The following is a 26,988-nucleotide window of genomic DNA, read 5'->3' as shown; positions in this document are numbered from 1 at the left end:
CCACTCACCATACATCAGCCCTAAGCCTAGCTTAAATATATAGCTTAAATGAGTAAAAATTAGCTTCAAATGCTTACTTCTAAATTTAAAGTTGTATGTATGAATATTGCTATATTATTTCTCCATTTTTTTACTGTTTTTTCCAAGTCATCAAAGTTGCACGTGACATAAAAGGGAAGGGTGAGTGACAAGATACAAAATGGTACATTAGCCATTCATTTCTTTACATTATTATTTTCTATTCCATTAATCTCAAGTTCTTTTTTTTTTTTTGTAATAAAGAGGTCATTTTAATTCAAAACGGAGGAAAAATGCTACTTAAAACATACCGAGAGCAAAGCCTTACTGTTGGAACCAGGTGTCAGAGAGGATGAGTATATTTAAACAGCAAGGTTGGCTATTTTGAGATAAAAATAAGTAACAGGGAGTTAACAAATAACCTTCCCCATTCTGAAACTGTAAAACTGATTCTCTGAAACTGCTGCACCACCAGCAGGAGTTAAGTGGTGAAGTTTCTGTGATTAGATGACAAATGTTTGCAAGCTTGCATGAATCAGCGTTTTTCTAGGGAAAAGATCCACAACCCTCTTCAGATGGACAACACATGGCAGACGCCCAATTAATGTTTGTCGAAAGTACAAATGAAGGGGCTCTACAGCAAGTAAGAGCCCGTGCACAACCCAAAACTGCTTCCTTGGTTCCATCTTTCATCACCTTCAAACTCCAGAATCATTCCAGGAGTGTCTTGAGCTGTCTGTTGCAACAACTTTCTAAAACTGTTTTTCTGAACAAAATATTACAAAGGGTCTTACCGAGATTAGAGAATCCATCCTGAAGGGCCCATAATCGAGCCCAAGGGGCTGGGACAGGCTCCTCGGGTTCTTGGTCCTCGGGAATAGAATAGAGTTCCTGCGTAGACACTGTGTCTAAGGAGCTCAGCGTACCCGAGCTGGAGTGAGAGGACTGGCTGGACGTGGGCACCGTGCTGGTGGAGGAGCTGGACGTGCCCTGGGACTGTGAAGAGGAGCCATGTGGCTGTGAGGAGGGACCGTGGGACTGCGAGAAGCCACCTTGGGACTGTGGGGAGGCACTGCCATGGGGCTGATGACACTCCACATCCGTCTCCCGAGACATCACCACCTCAAAAATAAGTGTCCAACAGTAAGGTGAATTTCAAGGAACAAGACATCGTAAAGGTCAAGAGTAAAGGATGGGTATATTACAACAGCCAAAAAAAAAAAAAGATCCAGGATACGCATGCTCTGCAAAAATTAAAATTCTAGGGCTTCCCTGGTGGCGCAGTGGTTAGGAGTCCGCCTGCCGATGCAGCGGACACGGGTTCGTGCCCCGGTCCGCGAGGATCCCACATGCCGCGAAGCAGCTGGGCCCGTGAGCCATGGCCGCTGAGCCTGCGCGTCCGGAGCCTGTGCTCCGCGGCGGGAGAGGCCACAACAGTGAGAAGCCCACGTACCGCAAAAAAAAATTAAAATTCTAAGAGTTTAGACCTATCATTCTTCTGGGCTGAGCTTTTCATCACATCATTTTCACCTGATAAGTTTTTGTGTGACAGCCACAACCACAGAGGACAGAAACAAATTATTTGAAGGCTGTAAACAAGTAAAAAGCAATGAAACTGAATTGGGGAGGGCGAGAGACTCATAACAGCTTACACTCATCCAATTTTTTAAAATTAAAAATGGAACCTAAAATGTATTCGTTAATACAATCAACACTACACTTAAACTTCATATGTATTTTTGAAAAAGAAAGAAAGGGAAGAGTCAGGTGGTTTGGCATAGACTAAGAGAAACTCTACAGAAATTCGCTGCATCACCCCAGGGGTGGCTATTTTATACATAAAATGTCACTGTTGCCCCCTCTTCCCCAAACCAGCTCCTGGAGGGTAGGACCCAAGTTCATTCTAGATTCCTTTGACTCCAAACTAAGAGCTGGGCCACTTAAAGAGGCGAAACACAAAGACTGCTCTAAACAACTCCACCTAGCCCTTTGTGATGCTAATTAACTATGGGGCTCACCTTTTCAGCATCCTAAATGGCCTCCCAGCCCAACAGAAGCCTGAAGAAAACCAAGATGAGACACAGAAGACCATAACAGAGGTTCCCACCCCAGCTTTATAATTAATTTGATAGACAGTTAAACTCCAATAACAGAACCTACAGTAAAGTCAAAGTAACTTTCAATCCCTAACTTTCAATCCCTAATCTGATTAAAAAAAAAAAAAAAGTGCTTTCTCTCCTGAATCCCACACTCAGGCTACCCCTCAAGGATAATATAGTAAACATGACTCACACTGATTATTGCATTTACACAGCTTTCCAGATGCAAAGGTCCTGATGAGTTTTCCTGAAAGCACACCAGGGAGGTAGGTGTTGCCAGAGCTAGGTCCGCCACTTCAGGACCTGCTGCTCTAATACCACCTCAGCCGAGCTGTGTCCTCCTGCAGCTTCTTGAGCAAGACTTCTCTGCCCTGAAAACTGGCAAAAGACAGTGTGTCAAAAGGTAGCTGCTATCATCGTTCATGATAAGAAGGGTCCACCAGGCCAGGACTACATTGGCCTCTGCCATGAGGAAAAAGCATAGTGGAGAGGTTATAAGCAAACAGATCTGGAGTCGAGTCAGATGTCTAAGTCAACTCTTTGCACGACCTTTACGTAGATCGCAACCTCTCTGAACCCAGAAAAGTAGATAGAGCTTGCGAATCAAATGAGATGATACATCAACGTTCCTCCCCCCACCCCTCGGTAATGCTTGATAATTGGGAATTCCAGGCCCAAAGAATCTGAAAGCAGGAAAAGGCCTTACAAGTGCAACACAGTTGTTTTTTTCCAATAGAGAAACTGAGTCCCAAGGAAGACTGGTGCCCTCCTACCCTACCCTCGCCACCCCATCCCCCACACTTCCTTAGGGACACTCGCAGAGCATCTTCCTACAGAAGTCGGTGTGTTTCCAGTTCCTGCAGCGCCTTGCAGCTAAGAATGGGTTCTTAGTAAGCATTTTCCAGATTGAACCTAAATATGGAAATAATTACTAACACCTATAAAACTCTCTACAGAGCAACTTCGCTCTCATTTTGAAGGGGACAACTTTGTTCTTTCTTATCCTTTACGTCTGGGCCAGTTTCAGCTTTAAAGTTACAAGGGAAGTGACCTTCACCTCGAAATTTATCTACAAAGAAGGAAGAGAGTCGTCCACGCATTCCTCTCCCCCTTCCCAAGCTCAAACACAGTACAAAACGGAAGCTTAGGAAATTCAGCTCGCAAAAAGACCCTGAGGACAGGATTCGAACCCCTCAGTACCCAAGAGAAGTTCCCACTACGACTCACCGCGAGCCCACCTAGCACCGCACACTCTGAGCAGCCGTAGCCAGCGGAGTGGCGCTAAACCCGCTGATACAAACTCCACCCTCAGCCAATCAAAACACCCCTCCGCCCCCGCCGGACCAATGACAAACAGCGGATGTGGCGGCCCACATAGCCTCAATGCTTTCTGGGAGTTGTAGTTTAAAACGCAGAGCGGGACTCAAAATCCAGGTTTCCCCCGGGTAGTCCCGCCCCCTCAACTTCCCGGCCAATCAGCAGCACCAGTCTGGTCGACCACTTTCTCTCCCCAACAGGTGACCGCGGGGAGGCCGGCCGCCAGCCAGATGTGGTGCGGGAGAACCAGGGCCTTGCTCCGGGTGTCGGGGTTATGGCCGACAGGGGTGCTCGGGAGGAGACCGCTAAACTGCAGTGCTGCGTCACTGGCGGGAAGCAACTCCCCCCGGTGTTGGAACTGCGGCGGCCTAGGGGGCCCCTTGCGGGGGGACCGGTTCTTCTGCCCTCAGTGCCGCGCGCTGCAGCCACCTGACCCCACGCGAGACTACTTCAGCCTCATGGACTGGTAAGGGAGGCGGTTTCGGGAAATGCGTCTGGGCGTGCGAGATGGAGGGCTGGTCAGGCTAAGGGAGGAGAAGGCGGGACCAGTTACATGGGTGGGCGGAGCCCTAGAGAACAGGGGCCGGGGGTGGGGCCTGGGAGAAGGTGGGTGGGACGTGTCGGGAGAGGAAACCGAGGGGCCGGACTGAGCGGCCAAGGTTTGTGGGATGACGACGAGAGTGGAGCGCGGACTGGTGGGGCGAGGAGTGTGATTAGGCGAAATTGAGGTTTGGAGCCTGCAATGGAGGGAGACTTGAGGGGCGGGATCTGAGAGAAGGAAGTTCAGAGGTGGGGCTTGAGGGAAGGGTGCTTGCGCGGCCCTTGGCGGATGGAGTCTTGAGGAATAGGTTCAGAAGGTTTAAAGTTGGGTTGAGACTTTTAAGAAAGAAATAATGAGATGTTATCCAAAATGAGAGAGTAAGAGCAAAGAAAAACTTAATGCTATGGGCAGAGTCTAAGGGAAAAGTGAGAATTGGAAGGTCTGAGAAAGATGTTTTTTCTGTTTACCTCCGAAGGTTGAGGAGCTTGGAGAGGTGGTGAAGTTTGGGCGAAGCTAAACTAATGAGATAGGGCACGCTCTGGGAATAGAAAGCGAAGAGGATTCGATTAAAATAAAGTGAGAGGTAGAGATGAAGGGACCTGGGCCTTAGAAAAATAGAGTGGGATTCAGGAATGCCTCTTCCCCTTAACTCTGGGCTCTGGCCCCACCAGTCACTGAGCATTTATGAAGGGTTGCAGTAACACTGCTCTTTACGTTGTTCAATCATACCAATCTTGTTCCCACTTCAAGGCCTTTGCATGTTCCCTGTGCCTGAATGACTCTTTCCTGTGATCTTCAGTTACTCCTCATCATCATTCAGGTCTCAGCTCAAATGTCATCTCTTTGTCCACCACATCTACCATTCTCTTATCCTATTCTGTTTTCCTTTGCAGTACCTACCACTTTTTGAAATAGCTCTGTCTATATGTTTATTGCGTCATCCCCCATGAGAACAGGAACCAGGCCCATACTATACAAATCTATAAACATTTGATGCATGAATTTCATCTCCTGATTTCCTTCCAGCAACCGCTCCTTCAGAGTTGACACTGCAAAGCTCCAGCATAGGTACCAGCAACTACAGCGTCTTATCCACCCAGATTTCTTCAGCCAGAGGTCTCAGGTAGCCTATTGGCCACCCATAATCACACCCAAACACGTGTGTACCCTGGGTGGGTGGCAGTGTCCTTATGGTTATCAAGGACAGAGCTGGACAGCCAGCTTCGCCCTGAGGTAGCCTGACCCCAGCCATCCAGATGCTGGACCTGTCTTACACTCAGAGCTTTTACCTGATTTCCCAGCAGAATTAGAACCCATCACCTGAAAATAAAAACAGCTTATCCCATACTGGTTCTCCTTTGGTCACTTCCTTATGTGCTTGCCCATCAGTATTTTATGAAACAGTTTGTGAGTGTAAGATGGCCTATTTGCATGGTAATATGACTATCTTCATTTCCACTTACAGACTGAAAAGGATTTCTCAGAGAAGCATTCGACCCTTGTTAATGATGCCTATAAGACTCTTCTGGCCCCCCTGAGCAGGGGACTATACCTTGTAAGGTGATTTTCCCACCCTTCTATCATGACAGCCTGGTCCCATTGCTCTGTAGGACAGCTGCTCCCCTGTGTTCAACAGAAGAGTGCTTGAGACCCGAGCTAATCTAGGGACCCAACGATAATTAACCTCAAAGATACTATTACATGAGTATAGTTTTCTCTGAGTATGTCTGTAAATCTTACTTGCCCAATTGCCTTTTTTTTTTTTTTTTTTTACCATTTTCTATAAATTTCAAGGATTAGATAGTGCTGGCTTTTAGGGAAGAGTTGTTTTTTTGTGGGGGAGAAGTGAGCACCGTAGAATTTTAGGATTTAATAGAATTTTTACAAATATCTAATTCAACCTCCTTCCACTTTTTTCCCAAGTGGAAGAATGACTCCCCCAAGGTCACATAGTGCCAGGTAGCAGGGAGTGATCCCATCCCAGCACTCCTATCTCAGTCTAACTTTCCAGTACCCTACCCTCACACTTTCACTATTGAGACAGTTCAAGTTTTCCCTGTGAGTGGCATTCTGTTCTGAATGGTGAGGAGGATTTATGGTGAGGAGGATTTATGACTCTGGCCATAGTTTCTTGAATTAAACTTATTTTCCCTGCTTTATGCCCCAATAGCTAAAGCTCTGTGGAGTAGAGATTCCCGAAGGGACAGATTATGAAATGGACAGTCAATTCCTCATGGAAATAATGGAAATCAATGAAAAACTTGCAGAAGCTCAAGGTGAAACTGCCATGAAAGAGATGGAATCTATTGTCAGAGGTAAAAGATAAAATACCACCGACTGCATTTTATTGCTATTTTGAGTACATGTAGGGGTTAAGTGAAAAATGGATATAAAGACTACATATTGGCCTTCATAATGATTCAGGGAATTTTTTTTTTCTTGATTACGCTGAAACCCATTTTGTTTAGAGGTTAGGCTTGCAAAATTCCTAATTCTCTGGAAGGCGGACTTAAACCAAGAATGTAATAGTATTTTGCAGATTGCTGTGCTCCTTCCCACCCATGACATCCTTTGGATATCTCTGACAAGAAAAATAGGCCTCAGAAGTTCATGGGAATGCCCAAGGTCACACAGCAGATATAGCAGAGCAAAGTTTGAAACCTTGATCTTATGATCCCATATTGCTTTACTTTCCACTTTATTCCATAGTGTATCAGTCAGGGTTCTCCACAGAAACAGAATCAGTAGTGTATGTGTATGTGGAGAGAGAGAAATTTATTTTAAGGAATGGCTCATGTGATTATGAGAGCTAGCAAGTTCAAAATATGTAGATAGACTAGCAGGCTGGAAGCTCAGGCAGGACTTCTATGTTAGTCATGAGGCAGAATTCCTTCCTTGGGAAACCTCAGTTTTTGCTTACTACCTTCAACTGATTGGATGAGGCCCACCTATGTTATGGAAGATAATCTCCTTAAAGTCAACTGACGGTAAATGTTAATCACATCTACAGAATACCTTCACAGCAACATCTAGACTAGTGTTTGATCAAACAATTGGGCACCACAGCCTAAACAAGCTGGCACATAAAATTAACCATGCCATATAGAAAAGGCTCCAGGTTTCTCATTCAAATTATGCAGATATGAACTTTCACAAATGTTATGGCATGCCTACTGTATCAGGCACTGTGCAGGACACCGCGGATACAGCAGTGAACAAGAAAGACATGGCCTGGGCCTTCTTGGAGTTTATATATTCCAACTCAGTGTGTCCCAAATGGAAGTCATGAGCATCTCTCTTCTGCTCCTCTGCTGATGTTCGCTTTCTAAGTGAATGACGCTCTGCGGTTGTACAAGTCCAAAACACCGAGGAGGTGTCCTTCACAACTTATTCTCCCTTACCCCCATAGACAGTCCATCACCGAGTCTTGAAAAGCTGACCTTCTAAATGTGTCTCAGATCCATCTATACATTTTCACTGCCACCACCCTGTCCCAAGCTACCATTCTCTCTCACCCAGACAACTGGAGTAACTCCACACTGGTCCGTCTCTACTTCAATCTGATATATTCCTACCCTGTCACTTGTGTGATCTTTTTGAAACCCAAATCTAATCATATCACCCTTGGCCTTGCTTAAAAACTTTAAGTGGCTCCCCGCCCCCTGCCTCAGGTTAAAGAAACCTGCATGGCTTGGCCTCTGCTTCCTCCCATTTGCTCCTTCCACTCCAGCCACACAGATTGCTTCTAGTTCTTCATCTGTACCTTGTACCTCCCTACCCAGGGCATTTGCACATGCTGTTGCTTCTGCCCGAAACCCTCTTCTCCTCTACCCCATCTATTTAACTCTTCCTCCTTCAGATCTGGGGGCAATCCTCACTTCCTCAGAGAATCTGCAGACGACCTCTCTGTCTATACCTTTTGGTCGTGGGTACCCCTCCTTTGTAGGATTAATCACTGGTCTATGTGAGATTACTGGACCAATATCAGCCTCCTCTACTAGACCAGAAGTTCTACAGAGGCAGAAATTGTGTCTTCTTTTTGCTTCCCTCACATCCTTAGCACATGCAGTAGTACTTGGAGTATAATAGGGACTCAGTAAATATTTGTCAAGTGAGTGAATAAATAACAAACAAAGAAGTTAAAAGCAGTAAAATAGAAGTTGTGGTGGGGGAGCTGTCAGCTAGGGTTGTACCAGCAACATTAGGGCTGGGTGGTGTTGGGGAAAGAGAAACTCGGGATTTTTAGTCAGAAGGCCCAGCTGCACGGCTTTGGAAGGCAGAGGTTCATGAAGCTCTGGGTGAGGTGGACTTGGGTTCAGTCCCAACACTGCCACTGACTTTTTGTGTGACCTTCAGTGAAGTGACTTCACTCCTCTGAGCTTCAGTTTCCTCATCTGTAAAATGGAGATAATATTAGTACTGGTTGTTGCAACAATTAAGTTAAAGCATGTAAAACACTTGACACAGTGTCTGGCCCGTGGTAAGTTCCCAATAAATGGTGGGGGTTATTTCTAGCTCTATAGTTAACATCTCGTTTTGAGCAGGTCACTGACCTTCATTTAGAGTAATTCCTAAATTTCCTTTTACCTGCTAAGGCCCAGGTAATGTGAACGTTCAAGCGCATGAGCTAGATAGTTTTGGGATCAGGACTTCAGAGCCTCCAGACTCCTAATCCAGTGTTCTTTTGTCAACACCACGTTGCTACCTGAGAAGCGAGTTTGCAGCCACTGGACCAGAAGTCAGTTGACTTGGGGTCTGCTCTTAGCTCCTCCACTCACCAACCATGTGACCATATATGTTCTCCCAGTACCTGTCATTGCTTACCATGGGGATATAATGTATTTGAAAGTGCTTTGAAAGCAGGCACCATATAAATGATTGATACTGTTTGTATCTGAAAAAGGCACTTATCATACAATTTTCCAATGAGGAGACAATAAAAATGTGAGGTAGCTGTCCTTTACTTCATCTGGCATCTTCTCACTTAAGGTACAATATGATCGAAATGTTTCATTTTCCTGAGAGGCTGTATAATTTGCTAGTAGTTGCCTGACACACTTTAATGCCCTGCTGATAGGCAAGTCCCGCTTGTTAATTTTCTCCTAGCTGAAATCTGGAAGACTCAGAGTGCCTTGTGGAGATAATCTAAGGCACTTCTTTGTCTTTTTTTTTTTTTTTTTTTTAATGCTTCTATAGCCATTTTATGAGCTTTGGTGATTGCCCCTCAGACCTTTCGTGGATAGAAAAACAGTGTAACTAAGATCAGCCAGAGCTGCACTAAACAGGAGCTGCCATCGTGGAACTGTAGAGACAGGTTATGAGGCCTTACCCTTGAATCCAAACTCCCTGCTCTGTTGTGTTCACAACAACAAGATGACAAAGCGTTGTCTTCATATTATGAGTCTATTTAAGTAGAAAAATTAAGATAATGTTTTTCTTTTTCAGCTAAACAGAAAGAATTGACTGACAATGTGAGCAGAGCTTTTGAAAGAGGTACTTCCTTCATTTCTTGACTTTCTTAAATATGGAAAGAAATTGTAAGCACTGAGGTATAACCATCCATTCAATAAGTAGCTATTATATGCCCATCCTATGACAGGTACATGGGAGCTATAAAATATAGATGAGTCTACATTTCTGCCTTCAAGGATTCACAGTCTTGCTAGAGAAACAAGGGGTGTGCACAAACCAGTGATACGCCCATTGAAGATTAGATGAGAGAAAGTGCTCCCATTCCCCTTTAGCAAGTAGGAGAAGATAAGGTGAGGGATGTGGGCTGAAGACAACACAGGCAGGCTCTGAGGGCAAGGCTGCACAGTCAACATTTGGCAAAGCCCGCACACCCCTTTCTTCTGCAAAGCCCAGGAGGAGAATCCCATGGCCGAGCAGTGCCCAGGTTGCAAATAGGGCGTGTTCATCCTTGTCCCCACTGCTCCTGGCTCTCAGGCTAAAGAGACTAGATCTATTTCTAGCTATTTTTAAGCAAGAACAGCCTTCCTCTCCATCCTGACTTGTGCCACTCCTTAAATAAGAGCTTAATAGCCCTTTGGCTTAGGGATCGTTTGACTACAGAAAGGAGAACGCAACTCATACTAGCCCAGATAAAAGGAGGTTACTCTAAGGAATCAGGTCTATCTCTCAGAATCCAAAGTCCCTGAGATGAGTATAGTATTGTGTGATAAGAGCTTTTCTAGAACAAGATCTGGGAACCAGAAAGCAGTCTGGAACCAAGACTGTGGTCCTGAACTTGGTGGCCTAGCTGACCACTCCGTCCTTCTCCCCACCGCTATACACCAGTTCCATCTGCTTCCTTATTGGTGTACAGTGCTCCAAACTGGCCTCCCCCACTGGATGACTCCTCAGTCCCCCTTGGTCTATTACCTCATAAGAACAAGGCCTTTTACCATCTGACTAGAGTCTTCTAGATCCAATCTAGATTCCTGGGAGGGGGGATTTGATTGCCCCAGTTTGAGTCAGATGTCCACTCCAGTCCGATCACTGAGGGCCAAGGAGATAAGCTTGCACAGTGTACTGCCTACTTTGTAGGGACTGTAGGAGTTTATTCTGAGAAGCAGGCAGAAGGTGGCGGGGAGGGAGGGGTGTCTCTAAAAAGATGGGTAGGAATATAGATTAATAGCAGAAAAGACAGGAAGCTGGCCCAACGTATCTGCCTGAAATCCATGTCCCCAGCCTACTGGTTAAGATGGTCAGATTATGTTCCACCAAGTTCCTGTTATACCTTTGTGGGCTTTTATTTTTTTAATTATAAAATACAATTTCTTAAAGAATGAATAGTACATAAGTACAATGGAAGAATAACAACAGAAGAAACACCCATGTCCCCACCACCCAGATTAAGAAATAGAAAAAAGGTGCTCAACATCACTAATCATTAGGGAAATGAAAATCAAAACCACAGTGAGAGACCACCTCACACCTATAAAGATGGATGCTATTAAAAAAAAAAGAGAAAATAGCAAATGTGGGCAAGGATGTGGAGAAGTTGGGACCTTGGTGCACTGCTGGTGGAAATGTAAAATAGTGCACCCACTGTGGAAAACAGTATGGCAGTTCCTCAAAAAATTAAAAATAGAATTACGGTGCAATCCAGCAATTCCACTTCTGGGTGCACACCTAAAGAATTGACAGCAGGAACTCAGAGAGATGCACTGTCACAGATAAACAAAGCCAGATACTAGTTAACGTGGTAAGGACAGATTTGAATCAGTAATAACTATGGTGATAGGGAAAAGAGTCCAGCGTGAACTGAACTCAATTTCGATTTGTACAGAGATAACTGGGCATTTTAAAGGGAGAATGAGGGAGTAGGGCAGGGGTGCACAGGGGCTCAGTGGAATTGGGGAAGTGAAATATTACAAAAGGCGGGAAGAAGGAGTTGGTCCTATGAAACCCATCTGGGTTTGTTAATTGGCCCTTATGGAAGTTAGGCTCCCACCCTCCCACAGAGCCTGGAGACAGGGGCCCTATCATCAGGTGTTGACTGGAACAAACAGCAAGAAAGAGACAGAAGAGACCTTCTTTCCTCTGAGCGACATAAGTCCATTTCTCACTCAGTCTTTTGTCTATGAAGGACTAGCTGAGCCATCTGTTGAGGCCTGGTAGTAGAGGATATTTGGGGGATGACATGAGCAAATGTGCATTTAATGAGGAGCATCTCTATGGAAACGAAAAGGAAAACAAAGGTCAATGTCTGGAGCCGACTATAACCCCAGTTTCTGAGTCCAGAGGGCAGCCACCTGAGAAGACACTGACCGCTTAAGCGTCTTTAGGTGGTGGCATGAGGACAGCAGAGGCAGTCTGACACATCTCCTGGCTTATAGTTTGAATGTTTGTGGTGATGGCAGAGACATCAGCATCCCAGTCATGGTTATTCCCCAGAGCACAGTATGGAAGGTGTGCACTTTCTGAGTGGCCCGTGTACCAGCAGCTCCAGGCACAAAGGTTGCCCGTGATTCGTTGTGATGAGTTCTTTGAAGTTTCTATCAAGTCCTCCAGCTTCAGCTTGCAGGACTTTACCAGATCCTGGAGGAAAGGGGCAGCTATAAGACAACCTGAGTCCCACTGAGGATCTGGGCAGTCAGGTTTTAGTTCTTAGTGACAGTAAGTCAGGAGGGAGGGAGGAACATTGGAAACATTGGTTTGGAAAGTTGTAGCCAGATGTTGAAAGAAACTAGAAGAATTGAGGATTTGCTGAGGGCCGACAAAATGTGTAAGGATCCAGTTCAGTTTACAAGTAGATAATAAAACCTCAAAGACAATGAACAGGACAGGATTGTGATCACTCGCAAGGTTGTGTTATTCTTTTCCACTGAAACATAAAATTTCTCTCCACAATCACCCCCTCTTTTTAATCAAAGATAAAGTAACATTGTTCTTGTTTACAAAATAAATTTAGTTTCATGAAATTTGGCCTGATTATTTATTAAGTGCAGCAAGAATGGTAACTGACCATAAAGGCCTTTTTAAGTTTTCCTAATGGAACTTTTTACAGGCATAACTGGTTTTATTGCACTTTGCAGATACTGCATTTTTTACGAATTGAAGGTTTGTAGCGCTCCTGTGGTGTCAGATGATGGTTAGCATTTTTCTGCAATAAAATATTTTTAATTAAGGTATGTACATTGTTTCCTTAGACATAATGCTATTGTGCACTTAATAGACTATAGTACAGTATCAATACTTACATGCACTGGGAAACCAAAATATTTGTGTGACTTGCTTTATTTCAACATTCACTTTGTTGCAGTGGTCTGGAACCCAGCCCCCAGTATCTCTGAGGTCTGCCTGTATCTCAGATTAGAATCTGCCTGGAATCTCAGATTAGACTTGAAAAACCTCTCTGCTAGGAAGTCAAGCCAAGATTTCTCCATCAGAATTCTTCACCTGCATTATCTATAGTTTAAGGTGAATTCCTGTCTTCCCAACGTCCCCCAAATATTCTAAGATTCATGGGCCTGCCGAGTGCCCTTAATCACCTGTAAGGCTGGGAACCCTGTAAACCAGATACCAGGCCAGTTTTTGCAATAGGGCTTTGAAAGCATTATCTCTATAAAATCAACCTATTTCCTTAAAATTGATGACTTTATGCATCATTTTCAAATATGACATTCCCGTCAAAGCCTTATTTTTAATTATGTCCTATCACAAAGAGGACAGATTCTTACTGAAGCTATGCAAATAACTATATTGCCGTGAAAACAAGAATACTCAACAATAGTTTCTAACTTTTTGAGGGATCAGGCAGGGAGAAGAAGATGTTTTAATTTTGTTTACGAAAGTGTATAATTTACTAGATTGTTCATGAGTCATAGATAGCTTAAGAGAAAAGGAAAGGGGATTTCCTCATATTAGAAAATAGAACATTTAAAAGCCAGCAATAGTTCAAATAAAAAATTATAATCAACTTATCAGTTTACTCAATCCTATGTAGTTAATTTTGTTCTGCTTGATCTTGGGTTAGCAGTTTCATGACCCATCAGCTTTTTCATTAGCATTTTGGAAATTCTGACTTGGTCGACTGATTTGAACTCAGTAATGTAAGCAATGCCATCAGAAGCCTGTACCACAGAGTACCTGGTACAGTACCTGTTTATTGATCACAAGTACTCTGGCTTATAGCTGGTTGTAAGAGCTTTTAGGAAAGCATCAGAGTAAGGTAACAACCATCCATGGATAGCAAAAGACTTAAAATGGCCATAGTTAAAGATCTGATGAGAGGTTATTATAAAAATAACACAACTGAAAAGGAAATCTAGTTGTTTCTGTGACATATCACATTTTAAAATAATAACTGGGCGATAACATCTTTTTTTTTTTTTAAACAGAAGAAATTTATTTTCTTACAGTTCTAGAGGCTGGAAGTCTGGGGTTAAGGTGCCAGTGTGGTTGGGCTCTGGTGAGAGCTCTCTTCTTGGCTTGCAGATGGTTGCTTTCTTGTTGTGTCCTCACATAGCACAGAAAGAGAAAGAGAAAGAGGAAGAGGAGTAAGAGAGAAAAAGAGAGAGAGAGGGGGAGAGAGAGAGAGAGGAAAAAGCCCACAGTTTTTTGTTTTGTTTTGTTTTTTGCGGTACACGGGCCTCTCACTGTTGTGGCCTCTCCCGTTGCGGAGCACAGGCTCCGGATGTGCAGGCTCGGCGGCCATGGCTCACAGGCCCAGCCGCTCTGCGGCATGTGGGATCTTCCCGGACCGGGACACGAACCCATGTCCCCTGCATCAGCAGGCGGACTCTCAACCACTGCGCCACCAGGGAAGCCCTGGGCGATAACATCTTACCAGGATATATCATGGATAATGAGGGCATTGACAAATTCTAAGAACTTTGTACAATTTCTGAAATAATAACATTTAACCCATATAAAAATAACCTAGGGAAGGTTAAGTATCTTTTCTTTGACACTGCTTCCATTGTAATTTAATATATCAAATAAACCTACTCAGTTTAACATCTCTCTTTTTACAAGGTGAGAGAACAAATCCTTTGAGGTTTTCCAGGGGACCTCTCAGAAACTTCAAAGTCAGTTCAAAATCAAGAAGACTTTATTGGGCTTCCCTGGTAGTGCAGTGGTTGAGAGTCCGCCTGCCGATGCAGGGGACACGGGTTTGTGCCCCGGTCCAGGAAGATCCCACACGCCGCAGAGCAGCTAGGCCCGTGAGCAATGGCCGCTGAGCCTGCACGTTCGGAGCCTGTGCTCCGCAACGGGAGAGGCCACAGCAGTGAGAGGCCCGCGTACCGCAAAAAAAAAAAAGTATGCTTGCGTTATATTTAATGTTAACAACTCTGAAGACATATCCATTTTATTAAACCAAGAACATCACACTAGTTTTATTTACCAAAGATTTACCCAAATTACATGGAATTGAAAACATTTGAGTTGGTTCTTATATTTCTGGAAGTTTTAGGAAGATTTAATTTATGTAAGTACTCATTTCTCTCTAAGCAAATTAGGATACAGTTCCTTCAGAGGATTTTATAAATTAATTTCATAATACCATCTGAAGGTAGGGAAATATATGTTTATGTATATGTATAGATATATAAATATACAGACAGATGCAAATAGATCTTACAGGTTTCATTAAAAAATTCTGTCATGAATCAGGCACAAATAAGATAATATAAAACTCACTTTATGTGAGGTGATGGATGTTAACTAAACTTTTTGTGGTAATCATTTTGCAATATGTACATATATCAAATCATGTTATATACCTAAAACTAATATGACTTTATGTCAGTTATATCTCAGTAAAACTGGGAAATTAAAGAAAAAAATTTAAACTCTCTAGTTTATATGGGTAGTTCTCATTTTTGCTCTGTTTTATATATTTATCTGAATTGAGTTTCTGGCAGATGGAGCAAGTTTTAAAAGTTGCCTGCTCAACGTGAGTTGTAGAGGTTTTTTAAAGGTTTTTTTGGTTTGGTTGTTTGTTTTTTTGTTTTGGGGTGGGGTTTTTTTGCCCTGATATATAATCTTAGTGGAGTCTGTGGACTAAATATCTGTTTCCAGTTAGCTTTTTTTTTTCTTTTCAGCTTCAGGTGGTTGCTTTTGGAGGTACCTGAGTCCCTTGCAAGCCCCTGATGGGGACAGGAGGCCCAAAAGTCCAGTGCTTGTAGGGAGTTGGGGGGCGGGAGTGGGAAGGGAAAGGTCTGGTAGGATGGACAGAGGGACTGAGGAGGTAGGGGCTTGAGGGGGGCATATCAAAGGATGTGAGAGAAGGGAATATGGAAGGTGGTGAGAGGAGGGAGGAGGAGGCGAGAGGTCTTAAAGGAGCCAGTGTGGGGAATCTTAAGTCTCTCAAAGAAGCCAGAGAAATTCCAATTTTTCCTATGTACAGGTAGACCACAGAGGTACTGCGGGTTTGGTTCCAGACCACCACAAGAAAGTAAATATTGCAATAAAACAAGTCACATGAATTTTTTTTTCCCTGCATGTCAAAGTTTGTTTACACTAATTGTAGTCTATTAAGTGTGCAGTAGCATTATGTCTAATAAAACCAATTAATTAAAAAATACTTTATTGCTAAAAATTGCTAACCATGCTCTGAGCCTTCAGTGAGTCATAATCTTTTAAACATAGCAACATCAAAGATCACTGACGACAGATCACCAGAACAAATATAATAATGAAAGTTTGAAAAATTGGGAGAATTACCAAAGTCTGACACAGGGACACGAAGTGAGCAAATGCTGTTGGGGAAATGTTATACATAGACTTGCTCAACGCAGGGTTGCCACAAACCTTCAATTTGTAAAAAACGCAGTATCTGCAAAGCGTGATAAAACAAGATCTGCCTATAAAGTCACAGCAGCAAGAAAAGAGGTAGATCAAGCACCATGGTGACACGCAGTCAGTAGAAGTTCAAGAAGGAGGAGGACTGACAAGTTCCCATGGGAGGAGCAGGGTCAAATAGAACATAGAGGCCTCTCAAGGAGCCAGGAAAAAGAAAATGTCCAGCCCGGGAGTCAATCCCCACTCAAAACGAGGAGCTGGGGCTTCCCTGGTGGCGCAGTGGTTGAGAGTCTGCCTGCCGTTGCAGGGGACACGGGTTCGTGCCCCGGTCCGGGAAGATCCCACATGCTGTGGAGCGATTGGACCCGTGAGCCATGGCCGCTGAGCCTGCGCGTCCGGTGCCTGTGCTCCGCAACAGGAGAGGCCACGATAGTGAGAGGCCCACATACAGCAAAAAAACAAACAAAAAAAAAACGACCACTGCCTTCAAGCCTCTGGTAGGCCCTTTGTAATTGCATTCCCCTTCCCTGGTAGCAACTATTCTCCTGAATTTTTGTACTAACCATTCCCTTGCTTTTCTTGGTAGTTTTAACCATATATGAATATAACGGTGTATTATGTTATTACACATAAATCTAAGGGTTTCTCAACCTTGGTACTACCAACATTTTGGGCCAGATAATTCTTTGTCATGGGGGGCTGTCCTGTACACTGTAGGCTGTTTGGCAGCACCTCTGGCCTCTGCCCACTAGATGTCAGTGCCACCTCCCCAGGGTGACAACCAAAAACGTCTCCAGACATTGCCAAACATCCCCACAGGCGAGAAATCACCCACAATCAAGAACCACGGGTCTAAGGGCATCTTTCCAGAACCTGCCAGCCTCCTGGGGGCAGCTCTGTATCACAGCACCTGGCACAGAGGAAGCACCAGGTGCTTCCACATCCTCGTCAGGGTTAGACCACTGTGTATGATAGGGGAAAACTCTTAAAACACAACTTAGTTATTGGGTATTATCCTGAAGAAGAAGAGCAGCTTCTCATTTAAAGTCTGAATCCTGTGAAGAAGCATGCTTTTGCTCCCTTTGGTTAAGCCCTTTATCCCCTGAACAATCCAGATGTTTTCTCTTTCTCAAATCTACTGAGTAATTGATCAGCCTTCCAGAGCCCAGGGCTCAGCTTTGATCCAGCTGCCTTGGATAATAGAGTGATTTTATTCTTGCTTGAAATGAAGCCTCGCATTAATGTCTCTCTTTATTTCAGATGATTTTGAAAAAGCCAAGGAACTTTTAACAAAGATGAGATACTTTTCAAACGTTGAAGAAAAGATTAAGTTAAAGAAGATTCCCCTCTAATGGTTGCTAATTTTAAAGTTTTAAAAATAAAGTTCTTATCTATTTCTTTTCTGGACTCTGCTGATTCAGAGTAGAGGTGTTTCAACTGCTTTGACCATCTTTCTTTTCTTTCTTTCTTTTTTTTTGGCTATGTTGGGTCTTCGTTGCTGTGCGCGGGCTTTTCTCTAGTTGCAGTGAGCAGGGTCTACTCTTCGTTGGCGGTGCGCGGGCTTCTCATTGTCATGGCTTCTCTTGTTGCTGAGCACGGGCTCTAGGCACGCTGGCTCAGTAGTTGTGGCTTACGGGCTCTAGAGCTCAGGCTCAGTAGTTGTGGCACACAGGCTTAGTTGCTCCGCGGCATGCGATATCTTCCCAGGCCAGGGCTTGAACCCGTGTCCCTTGCATTGGCAGGCAGATTGTTAACCACTGCGCCACCAGGGAAGCCCGCTTTGACCATATTAGTTAAACCTGTGGCTCAAGCATTAGTGGACTGCAAAGCTTGCATGTCAGCAGAAGCACAGCCCAGCCAGGGTTTGAGTGATCGGTTCTTCATGGGATACTTGATATACCATGTTCCTCATCTAGGCCTGTGGATAAGGAGGTGGAAATAAGGCCAACTCGAGGCCCTCGAGGGGAGGGGAGTTTTTCTGCAAAGGGCCAGTAGTAAATATTTTAGGCTTTGTGGGCCATACCGCCTCTGTTGCAAATAAACTCTGCCCTTGTAGCACGTTATTTACTAAACAGGCAGTAGGCTAGATTTGACATGGGTTTGCCACCCTCTGCTGTAGAACCACATCTTCCTTCCAATGGCATGACGTTCACAAATAAAAGTCTTGTTAGTGTGTCCTTCAAGGAATTCTGTTTGGCAACCATGCAAAGCTGCCTGAGGGTCTCTTTGGTCTACACTTAAATACATAAATGCATTTTATCTACATGAAATATACATAATATTATCAAGAATTAGTCTGGGAACTTCCCTGGTGGTCCAGTGGTTAAGAATCCACCCACCAATGCAGGGGACACGGGTTCGATCCCTGGTCGGGGAACTAAGATCCCACAAGCTGCGGGGCAACTAAGTCTGCATGCCACAACGAAAGATCCCGTGTGCCTGTAACTAAGACCCAATACAGCCAAAAATAAAAGTTAGTTTTAAAAAGTTAGTAACTGTTTTAAAAAAAAATGAATTAGTCTGGTATTAAACACTAACCACATGTTCAGCTCCACCTTGGTGGAGTGGAGCATTTTTAATTTATTTCTGAACAGCTGCTCTCCTGTCACCGGAAGCAGCTTCCCTTCCCTTTTTGGATCTTTGGAAATTCAGTTGGAAGTTCTTGATTCAATTCCAGAAGAAAAAAAAAAATTTTTTTTTAAGTCTTCTGGATCAAGGAAGATTAAAATAGAAAATTCCTATTAAAAATTCTGAGAAACAGCATTCAAATTCTTAGAGAGAATTGCTTGTTTATAAGTGAAAAAATTCAGGGTTCTGAACCAAGCTTTAAATACTAACTCCTAGAGCTTTGCATCGTCCCTTGTCATTGTCTAAGAATTTATATCTTGTGCATCCTGATCCAGTTATACTCAGTTAACATTTCAGGATTTATGTATCTTCTGAAGGCAGATGAACCACAGCAGCTGTCTGGCTTAATGGTGCTGGGGAATATCAGTACAATCTCCAGCCCCCTCACAGTTTACAAGAAGAGCGAGTTACTTGTCTGAACACACACAGGGAGTCCTTTAAGTAAATAATTACAAAGCAAGCAAATGTCCTGATTAGTTTGGGTGCTTCTGAAAAGAAGGAGAAAATGAAAGTAGTGTTTGAAATATGCCTGTACACATTCTTCCATCCTTCAGAACAAAGATGAAAACCGAAACAATCTGACCACAAAAAGAAATCAGATAAACAAATTTGCTTCAAACAACATCTTTGGAGGAACTTCAAAGAAACTTTCCCTTACCTGTTGCCATCAGCTGGAAAGGCCACTGGACCTCCCAGCAAACCATTTCTTCTATTTTTCTTTTTCTTTTAGGCCGCACAGCGCGGCATGTGGGATCTTAGTTGCTAGACCAGGGATCGAACCCATGCCCCCTGCATTGGAAGCATGGAGTCTTAACCACTGGACCGCCAAGGAAGTCCTGAGCAAACATTTCTGATTGGGGGAATAAATTTAAAAGACTTTATTTCTGAGACATGGCTTCTGAGTCAGTGGAATTACTTATTTTTCCCCTCTCTTCCAAATTCTTTCCCTTTTAGTCTAAACTCCAAGGTTAGCTGGACTTCTAAATCCAGGAGCCCTTTCAAGTGTTCCCTGACAAAGCCCTACGGGAGGGATGCTTCTAGACCTCTGAAAGGTTAGCAGCCCTATTTGGGTTAAAGTTTCTGACTGAGTTAAGGAAATTAAGCACCTACCTCCTAACCCCACATCGTTCTTAATATGGCATCAGAACAAGTCGGAAGTTTTGACTAATTTGTGACTGCTCCAGTGTCAAATAGGCCTGGTGTAGGGACTGAATGTGTCCCCCTCAAAATTCATATGTTGAATCCCTAACCTCCAGTGTGGCTGTATTTGGAGAAGGTGCCTCTAGGGAAGTAATTAAGGATAAATGAGGTTGTAAACGTGAAGCCCTGGTATTATAGATTAGTGTCCTTATAAGAAAAGACACCCTTGCTCAGTCTTCCCACACTCATGCACCAGGGAAAGGCCCTTTGAGAAAGCCAGGGAGACACCTACCATCTACAAACCAGGAAGAGACTCCTCAACGGATAGTGAAACTGACCCTGACAGCACTTTGATCTTGGACTTCCAGCCTCCAGACTGTGAGAAAATTAATTTATGTTGTTTAAGCCACCCAATCTGTGGTATTTTGTTACGGCAGCCTGAGCAGACTACTATACCTGGGTTTTTTTGTTTATTTGTTTGTTTATTTTATTTATTTTATTTTTGACTGTGTTGGGTCTTCATTGCTGCACACGGGCTTTTCTCTGGTTGCAGTGAGCGGGGGCTATTCTTCATTGCAGTGCGCGGGCTTCTCATTGTGATGGCTTCTCTTGTTGCGGCTTCTCTTGTTGCGGAGCACGGGCTCTAGGTGTGTGGGCTTCAGTAGTTGTGGCATGCAGGCTCCATAGTTGTGGCACACGGGCTTAGTTGCTCCGCGGCATGTGGGATATTCATGGACCAGGGCTCAAACCTGTGTCCCCTGCGTTGGCAGGCGGATTCTTAACCACTGTGCCACCAGGGGAGCCCCTACACCTGGTTTTGAATTACAGCTCTGCCACTAATCTGCTATAAGTCCATGATTGTGCTAAGCTTCATTTCCTCATCTTTAAAATGGTGATAATAGTAACACGCTCACAGGGTCATTGTGAAGATTAAATGGAATAAATTATGCAAATTGTTTAGCCCAGTGCATGGCACATAAGCACTCAAATGTGATTTTTTAAATGGTAATGACTACTTTTGTTTTTATTTTGGCAACAAAGTCATGCCTTTTACTGCAGAGTAAATATTCCCCTTTCAACAAAGTTTCAAGCACCTACTTTGTGTAAGAGAATGCTCTAACCTGAGAGAGTAACACAGAACAGTGAGATGCTTCCTGTCTATTTGGGGAGAAGACTTTTACACCAATAACCAAAACAATGTTAAAAGTTCCCATTTGCTGTGCACTAACTGTGTGCCAGGCACTATGGGCAGTACTTTGCATGATTCCATCAAAGTAAACCCAATTCCACCAAAGTAAACCCAATTCTTCATTTTACAGATGAAGAAGCAAGCTCCCAGAAGGTAAGAGAGTCAAGAGCAGGGATTCAAACCCAGGCCTTGTCTGCAAAGCCTCTGCTCTTAGGGAGGCTGAACCGGCCAAGATTAAGTACCAGCCAAGGGGACTAAACAATCTTTACAAGAGGGGCCATTTACCAGGGCCTGCTCCATGCCAAGCCAAAGCAGGATTTGATCCAAGTCTCTGTTTCCAAAGTTAGCACATACAGCTTCACTGGGCACAGGGAAAGATCACTCCCAGGTGTGGTAACCAGGGAAGAAGTCTTCAGGGAAGAGGGGAAGTGGCATCCAGACAAGCAGAGAGAGCCTGTCAGGTGTCCCCAAGACCACCCCCAGTTTCAACGACTCAAGGGGAGAGCCCACAGGACTGGGTACATAGTCCTACTCATGGCTATGATTTATTACAACAAAAGGACACAAAGTTAAATCAACAAAGAGAAAAGGCACATGGGGTGAAGTCTGATGGAAACCAGGCACAAGCTTCCAAGGCTCCTTTCCCTAGTGGAATCACAGAGAACACACTTAATTCCCCGGCAACAAGTTGTGACAACACGTGTGAAAATGCTGTCTGCAAGGGAAGCTTGTTAGAAACTCAGTACCCAGAGTTTTTCTTTGGTGCTGGTCACATAAGCACTCTTTGTCTAGCATGTGCCAAAATTCCAGACTCCAAGAAAGAAAACAGGTATTCAGCATAAATTACATTGTTTGTACAAACAATTTAGGCAGAGTGAGCCACTCTTAGCAGTTCTGGAAATAGGGAAACCCTCCCCAAATCCAAGTTCTCAGACACCAGCCAAGGGCCAACCTTGTATGCAGGACTTTATAAGGATGTGCAATTTTGGGGGTGCTGGGTTAACTTTTCTGTACAGAAGTCAAGGGGCCGTCCTGTCACAGTTGAGGGAATTCTATAACAAGGAATCTATAATCAGAGAGGAAAGCACCTCCGTTGCAAAAGGGCTTTTTCCTGTCTCCGTGGCCTCCACCAGGCAAAGAGAAAGATGCTGCTGAGTGGACAAAGCAGTCATGCCACGTAGTGTGTTCAGCAGCAAGTGACAAATAGCTGCAGCAGACTCAGACCTAAAGCTTTGCTTTGACAAAGAATTCCTTTGGTCCTGTCACTTTTGATAACATGTTGGATATATCAGATGTGGCCAGATGAAAAAATAAAGAGAAGACACCATCTTTTCCTTTCTAGGTATCACTGTTGGGAGGCAAGAGAGACTCAGCAGAGTTCAGAGGGGTGAGGGCTCCAGGGAGGAAACACACACGGGTGATGGTGGCGGAAGTGGCTGCTATCAGAGAGGGGTGAGGTCTTTGAAGAATTGCGAACTGCCACAACTAGAGAAAGCCCTTGCACAGAATCGAAGACGCAACACAGCAAAAATTAATTAATTAATTAATAAACTCCTACCCCCAACATCAAAAAAAAAAAAAATTGCGAGCACACGCCCCATCTCAAAGCTGGGGAGGAGGCGGAAGATGCTACTCAACCCTGGTAATTGCTGCCATGGCGAGATTCAGACGTGGTGTTGACAATCTCTGGATTGTTTCAAGAGAAGCTGGAACTGGGATTTTAACAGGAAATTTCCCTGGGGCTGCCTGTGGAAACACCAAGAAAGAGCTAAGTCAGCTGGGGAAAGGAGAGAGGTGAGAAAGGGCTGCAGAGGAAGTGATATGAGAGCAGTAGGGTAAAAAATGAGACAGTTCACCCAGTGAACCAAGGAAGGAAGAAGTTAGGTTACAAATTATATTTGTGATACTGCAGATTTCAGAGAATCAGACAGAATTGGTTTTTGTATCTGGTAGTTCCTCTTACTCACTGTATGACCTTGAGCAGTTAAGTTCTCTAGGTTTCATTTTTCTCATCTGTAAGACAAGGATAACCATAGCACCAACCTCAATCATGACGAAGTACAAATCTGACATCAGGAGGGAAGAGAATATAAAATAATGCACACAAAGTGCTCAGCACAAGGCCTAGCAGTACACTCAGCAAATATTAGTGGGAAGCATAGAATGAGATGGGGGCAGAGAGGAGGGGTCCCTAACCTTGACCAGTGAGCTAAATCTTGAAGGATTAGAGGCATTTGCATTTTCAAGTAGGTTAGCAGGAGAAATGGCATGCATGCAAGTAAAGAAGAATCTTACTGCAACAGGGTGAGGGTGGGAGTGGGAAGGGGTAGAGATGCTGTTGAGAAGGAGGCAGCCAGATCAGGAGAAGCAGTGTAGACATTGGAGTAAAGGAGACCCATCTGGGGACTTCGGTAGAGTTGAGAACTGATGGTTCCTTAACGAAGGCAGCATTATGGTAAGGGGACAGTAAGGGGACAGATTCAACAGCATTCTAGGAGATGGGACCATTAGGACTCGGCAGCTAATAGGGCTCTGCTGAGGGCTGAGTCAAGGGGACTCAAGTGTCTGGTGTGAGCACTGGGGGGATGGAGAGGCCTTGACCCAGGAAGAGGGGCTGCAGCTTGCGGTGGGGGGGCGCTGAGCTCCACTTGGGCAGGTTGTATTTGTGACCTTGGAACTTCCTATAGATGTTCGATAGGCACCTGGAGGATGGCTTACAGCTGAGAAAGACTGTCTGGGCAGGAGACACAGATCTGGTGGGTGGGCATTTAATAAGCACGTTACACTGCGCTTCTCACTGAATCCTCAAATGGGCCCTTTCAGGCAAGAACTATCATCCCCATTTCATGGATGGAGAAACTAAGGCTTTGAAGAGCAGAGTAGCTCTTCCAAGTTCACATAGTAATAGTTTGGGGGAAAATCAAACTCGGGTCGCTAACTTCAGAAAATGGGCAGCTGGTACACAGTGTAGGTTTGGGAAGATGAAAAAGTTCTGAAGGTGGATGGTGGTGACGGTTGCACAATACGAATGTGCTTAATGCCACTGAATTGTGCACTTAAAATTGTACACTTAAAAAGGGTCAAAATGGTAAATTTTATGTTATATATTTTACCACAATAAAAAAAAAAAAGAAAGAAGGAAAAGTGGTCCTGACCACCAATTATATGGCAAGTGTTGGCTGAGGAGCCATCATTTCCCTCTATGCTGTTTTTATGTTTGCTTTCATCCCTATGATAATATTTTCTATTTTGTCTGGCTTCCTTAGTTTCAAATTCTCAGAGGAGAGGAAACCTCACTATAATACCTATGGATCTCTTAGTCACAAGAGTTACCAAATTTCCTAGGGAATTTGGTATATATTAGGTATACATATATATATTAGAAAAAAATAGCACATACCAGTAACAAGCAAGGTAGTTTGTAACACACACTGACCTAAGCCAACTCGGTCATGCATAACTATAGGGTTCCTTTCAGTAAGTGTCAGAAACCACCAAGACTATGAGATAGGTGAGGTTGGCTATTCCCCCACTACCTTTCTACTGGGTTTGTTTTTTTAAAAAGTTGCATTTAGATATATATACCCTGAAGCTCACCCATGCAAAGTGTACAATTCGATGGTTTTTAGCCTATGGAGCTGTGCAACCATCACCAGGATCTAATTTTCTTTTTTTTAATTTATTTATTTATTTTTGCCTACACTGGGTCTTTGTTGCTATGCGTGGGCTTTCTCTAGTTGCAGCAGGCGGGGGTTACTCTTCGCTGAGGTGCGCTGGCTTCTCATTGCAGTGGCTTCTCTTGTTGTGGAGCATGGGCTCTAGGTGTGAGGGCTTCAGTAGTTGTGGCATGTGGTCTCAGTAGTTGTGGTGCACAGGCTTAGTTGCTCCTCGGAATGTTGGATCTCCCCAGACCAGGGCTCGAACCGTGTCCCCTGCATTGGCAGGCGGATTCTTAACCACTGTGCCACCAGGGAAGTCCAGGATCTAATTATGAAACATTTTTGTCATCTCAAAAAGGAGTTTGGGGGCTTCCCTGGTGGCGCAGTGGTTGAGAGTCCGCCTGCCGATGCAGGGGACACGGGTTCGTGCCCCGGTCCGGGAGGATCCCACATGCCGCAGAGCGGCTGGGCCCGTGAGCCATGGCCGCTGAGCCTGCGCGTCCAGAGCCTGTGCTCTGCAACGGGAGAGGCCACAACATTGAGAGGCCTGCATACCGCAAAAAAAAAAAAAAAAAAAAAAAGAAAAAAAGGAGTTTGTACCTTTCCCAACCCACCTCCCCTTCCCCTCCCCACCGCCTGCCCTAGGCAAATAATAATCTGTAGATTTTCCTAGTCTGGACATTTCACATAATGGATAAATGGTCATTTGTGACTGACTTCTTTCACTTAGCATAAATGTACACGTTTTTCTGTGGGCATATATTTTATTTTTCTTGGGCATATGCCTAGGAGTAGAATTTTGTATGGTAACCCTGTGTTTAGTCTGTTGAGGAATTGCCAAACTGTTTTCCAAAGTGGTTGTACCCTTTACAATCTCACCAGCAGTGTATGAAGGTTCCAATTTCTCCACACTCTTGTAAACTCTTGTTATTGTCTTTTTAATTTTAGCCATCCTGGTAGGTATAAAGTGGTATCTCGTTGTCTTGATTTGCATTTCTGACTAATGTTGTTGAACATATTTTCATGTACCTACTAGCCATTTGTAAATCTTTTTTGAAGAAATGTCAATTCACATCCTTTGCCCATTTTAAACCTGGGTTATCTTTTTATTTATTTATTGGCTGCGTCAGGTCTTGATTGTGACACACAGACTCTTCATTGTGGTGCACGGGCTTCTCTCTAATTGTGGTGCTCGGGCTTAGTTGCCCCGTGGCATGTTAGTTCCCCGACCAGGGGTCGAACTGGCGTCCCCTGCATTTTAAGGTGGATTCTTAACTGCTGGGCTATCAGGGAAGTCCCTGGGTTGTCTTTTTATTGCTGAGTTGTAAGAATTTTTTTTATGTTTTCTGGATACAAGTCCCTTATTGGATATATGACTTGCAAATATTTTCTCCCATTTTGTGAACCATCTTTTCACTTTCTTGATGATATCCTTTGAACCACATTTTTTTTTAATTTTGATGAAGCACAACTTATAAATCTTTTCTTATCCTTTTGGTGTCATATCTAAGAAGCCATTACCTAACCCAAGGTCACAAATATTTACTTCTAAATATTCTCCTCCATTTTGAGTTAATTTTTATGTATGATGTGAAGCAGGGGTCCAACCTCGCTCTTGCAAGTGACTATCCAATTGTCCCCAAATCATTGTTGAACAGTCCATCCCCCCCACATTGAATTGTCTTGGCACCCTTGTTTAAAATTAACTGATCATAAATGTAGTACATTTCTGCATTCTGAATTCTATTCCGTAGATCATATGTCTATCCTTATACCAGTCCCCCACTGTTTTGAAATTGGAAAGTGTGTTGAGAAGCTGGAGCCGGTGTATTGAATTAAATATACGCAGATTATGACCTGCTGAATAAGGGGGCACAAACCACCCACTTGGGATCCCCAGGTAGTTCCCTCAGCATCCGAGCTCCCACTTTGGGGAAGTGAAACCCACGGGGTGATTTTGATTAAAGGCAAAGTTTCAATATACCCACACAAAGGAAGCAAAGTCACAAGAATTTTTACTTACAGATCCCAGAAAGGGAGGTGGTTTACAATGAGCTGGGGGAAGGGCAGTCCTCCATCCCAGGTCAGAAGTAAGCAGGAGATAGAGAGCAGGGTAGTAAGCACCTATTACTTATTAGGTAGTTG

At 43.9% G+C, this 26,988-nt stretch overlaps 2 protein-coding genes across 8 annotated transcripts in view; one reads left to right on the top strand and one right to left on the bottom strand.

Annotated features, from left to right (window-relative positions):
• CHEK2 (checkpoint kinase 2) overlaps positions 1–3,418 on the bottom strand; it is a 39,734-nt gene extending 36,316 nt beyond the window's left edge. The window contains exons 1-3 of one of the 3 annotated variants that reach the window (XM_079942487.1): positions 3,345–3,418; positions 2,311–2,495; positions 813–1,140 (exon numbers count right to left, since the gene is read on the bottom strand). In XM_079942487.1, the coding sequence (XP_079798613.1) occupies positions 813–1,134 (322 nt within the window). In that variant the 5' untranslated portion in view covers positions 1,135–1,140; positions 2,311–2,495; positions 3,345–3,418. Of the gene's footprint in view, positions 1–812; positions 2,496–3,344 lie in introns of all 3 variants that reach the window. The other 2 variants (XM_079942489.1, XM_079942488.1) reach the window with 2 other exon arrangements.
• A 189-nt stretch (positions 3,419–3,607) lies between these two features.
• HSCB (HscB mitochondrial iron-sulfur cluster cochaperone) lies at positions 3,608–17,659 on the top strand. Of its 5 annotated transcripts, none has more exons than XM_079941748.1 (6): positions 3,608–3,900; positions 5,002–5,098; positions 5,441–5,530; positions 6,146–6,290; positions 9,421–9,468; positions 17,488–17,659. In XM_079941748.1, the coding sequence occupies exons 1-6, from the start codon at positions 3,665–3,667 to the stop codon at positions 17,577–17,579; spliced, it is 708 nt and encodes a 235-aa protein (XP_079797874.1). In that variant the 5' UTR covers positions 3,608–3,664; the 3' UTR covers positions 17,580–17,659. The 5 variants fall into 5 exon arrangements, with proteins under 5 accessions (XP_079797874.1, XP_079797875.1, XP_079797878.1 ...); XM_079941750.1 differs by lacking the exon at positions 3,608–3,900 and adding an exon at positions 4,068–4,162; XM_079941751.1 differs by lacking the exon at positions 3,608–3,900 and adding an exon at positions 4,068–4,162 and having other exon boundaries at positions 5,441–5,535.
• The last annotated feature ends 9,329 nt before the right edge of the window (positions 17,660–26,988 follow it).

The sequence above is a fragment of the Stenella coeruleoalba genome, assembly GCF_951394435.1.
Source record: "Stenella coeruleoalba genome assembly, chromosome: 14".
NCBI lineage: Eukaryota > Metazoa > Chordata > Mammalia > Artiodactyla > Delphinidae > Stenella > Stenella coeruleoalba.
This window is presented reverse-complemented; position numbering and strand designations above follow the sequence as displayed.

Coding starts and splice junctions, on each gene's coding strand:
- HSCB (XM_079941748.1), top strand. CDS start 3,665: ATGTGGTGCGGGAGAACCAGGGCCTTGCTCCGGGTGTCGGGGTTATGG. Junction 6,291..9,420: donor GATGGAATCTATTGTCAGAG/GTAAAAGATAAA, acceptor TTTCTTTTTCAG/CTAAACAGAAAGAATTGACT. Junction 9,469..17,487: donor GAGCAGAGCTTTTGAAAGAG/GTACTTCCTTCA, acceptor TCTTTATTTCAG/ATGATTTTGAAAAAGCCAAG.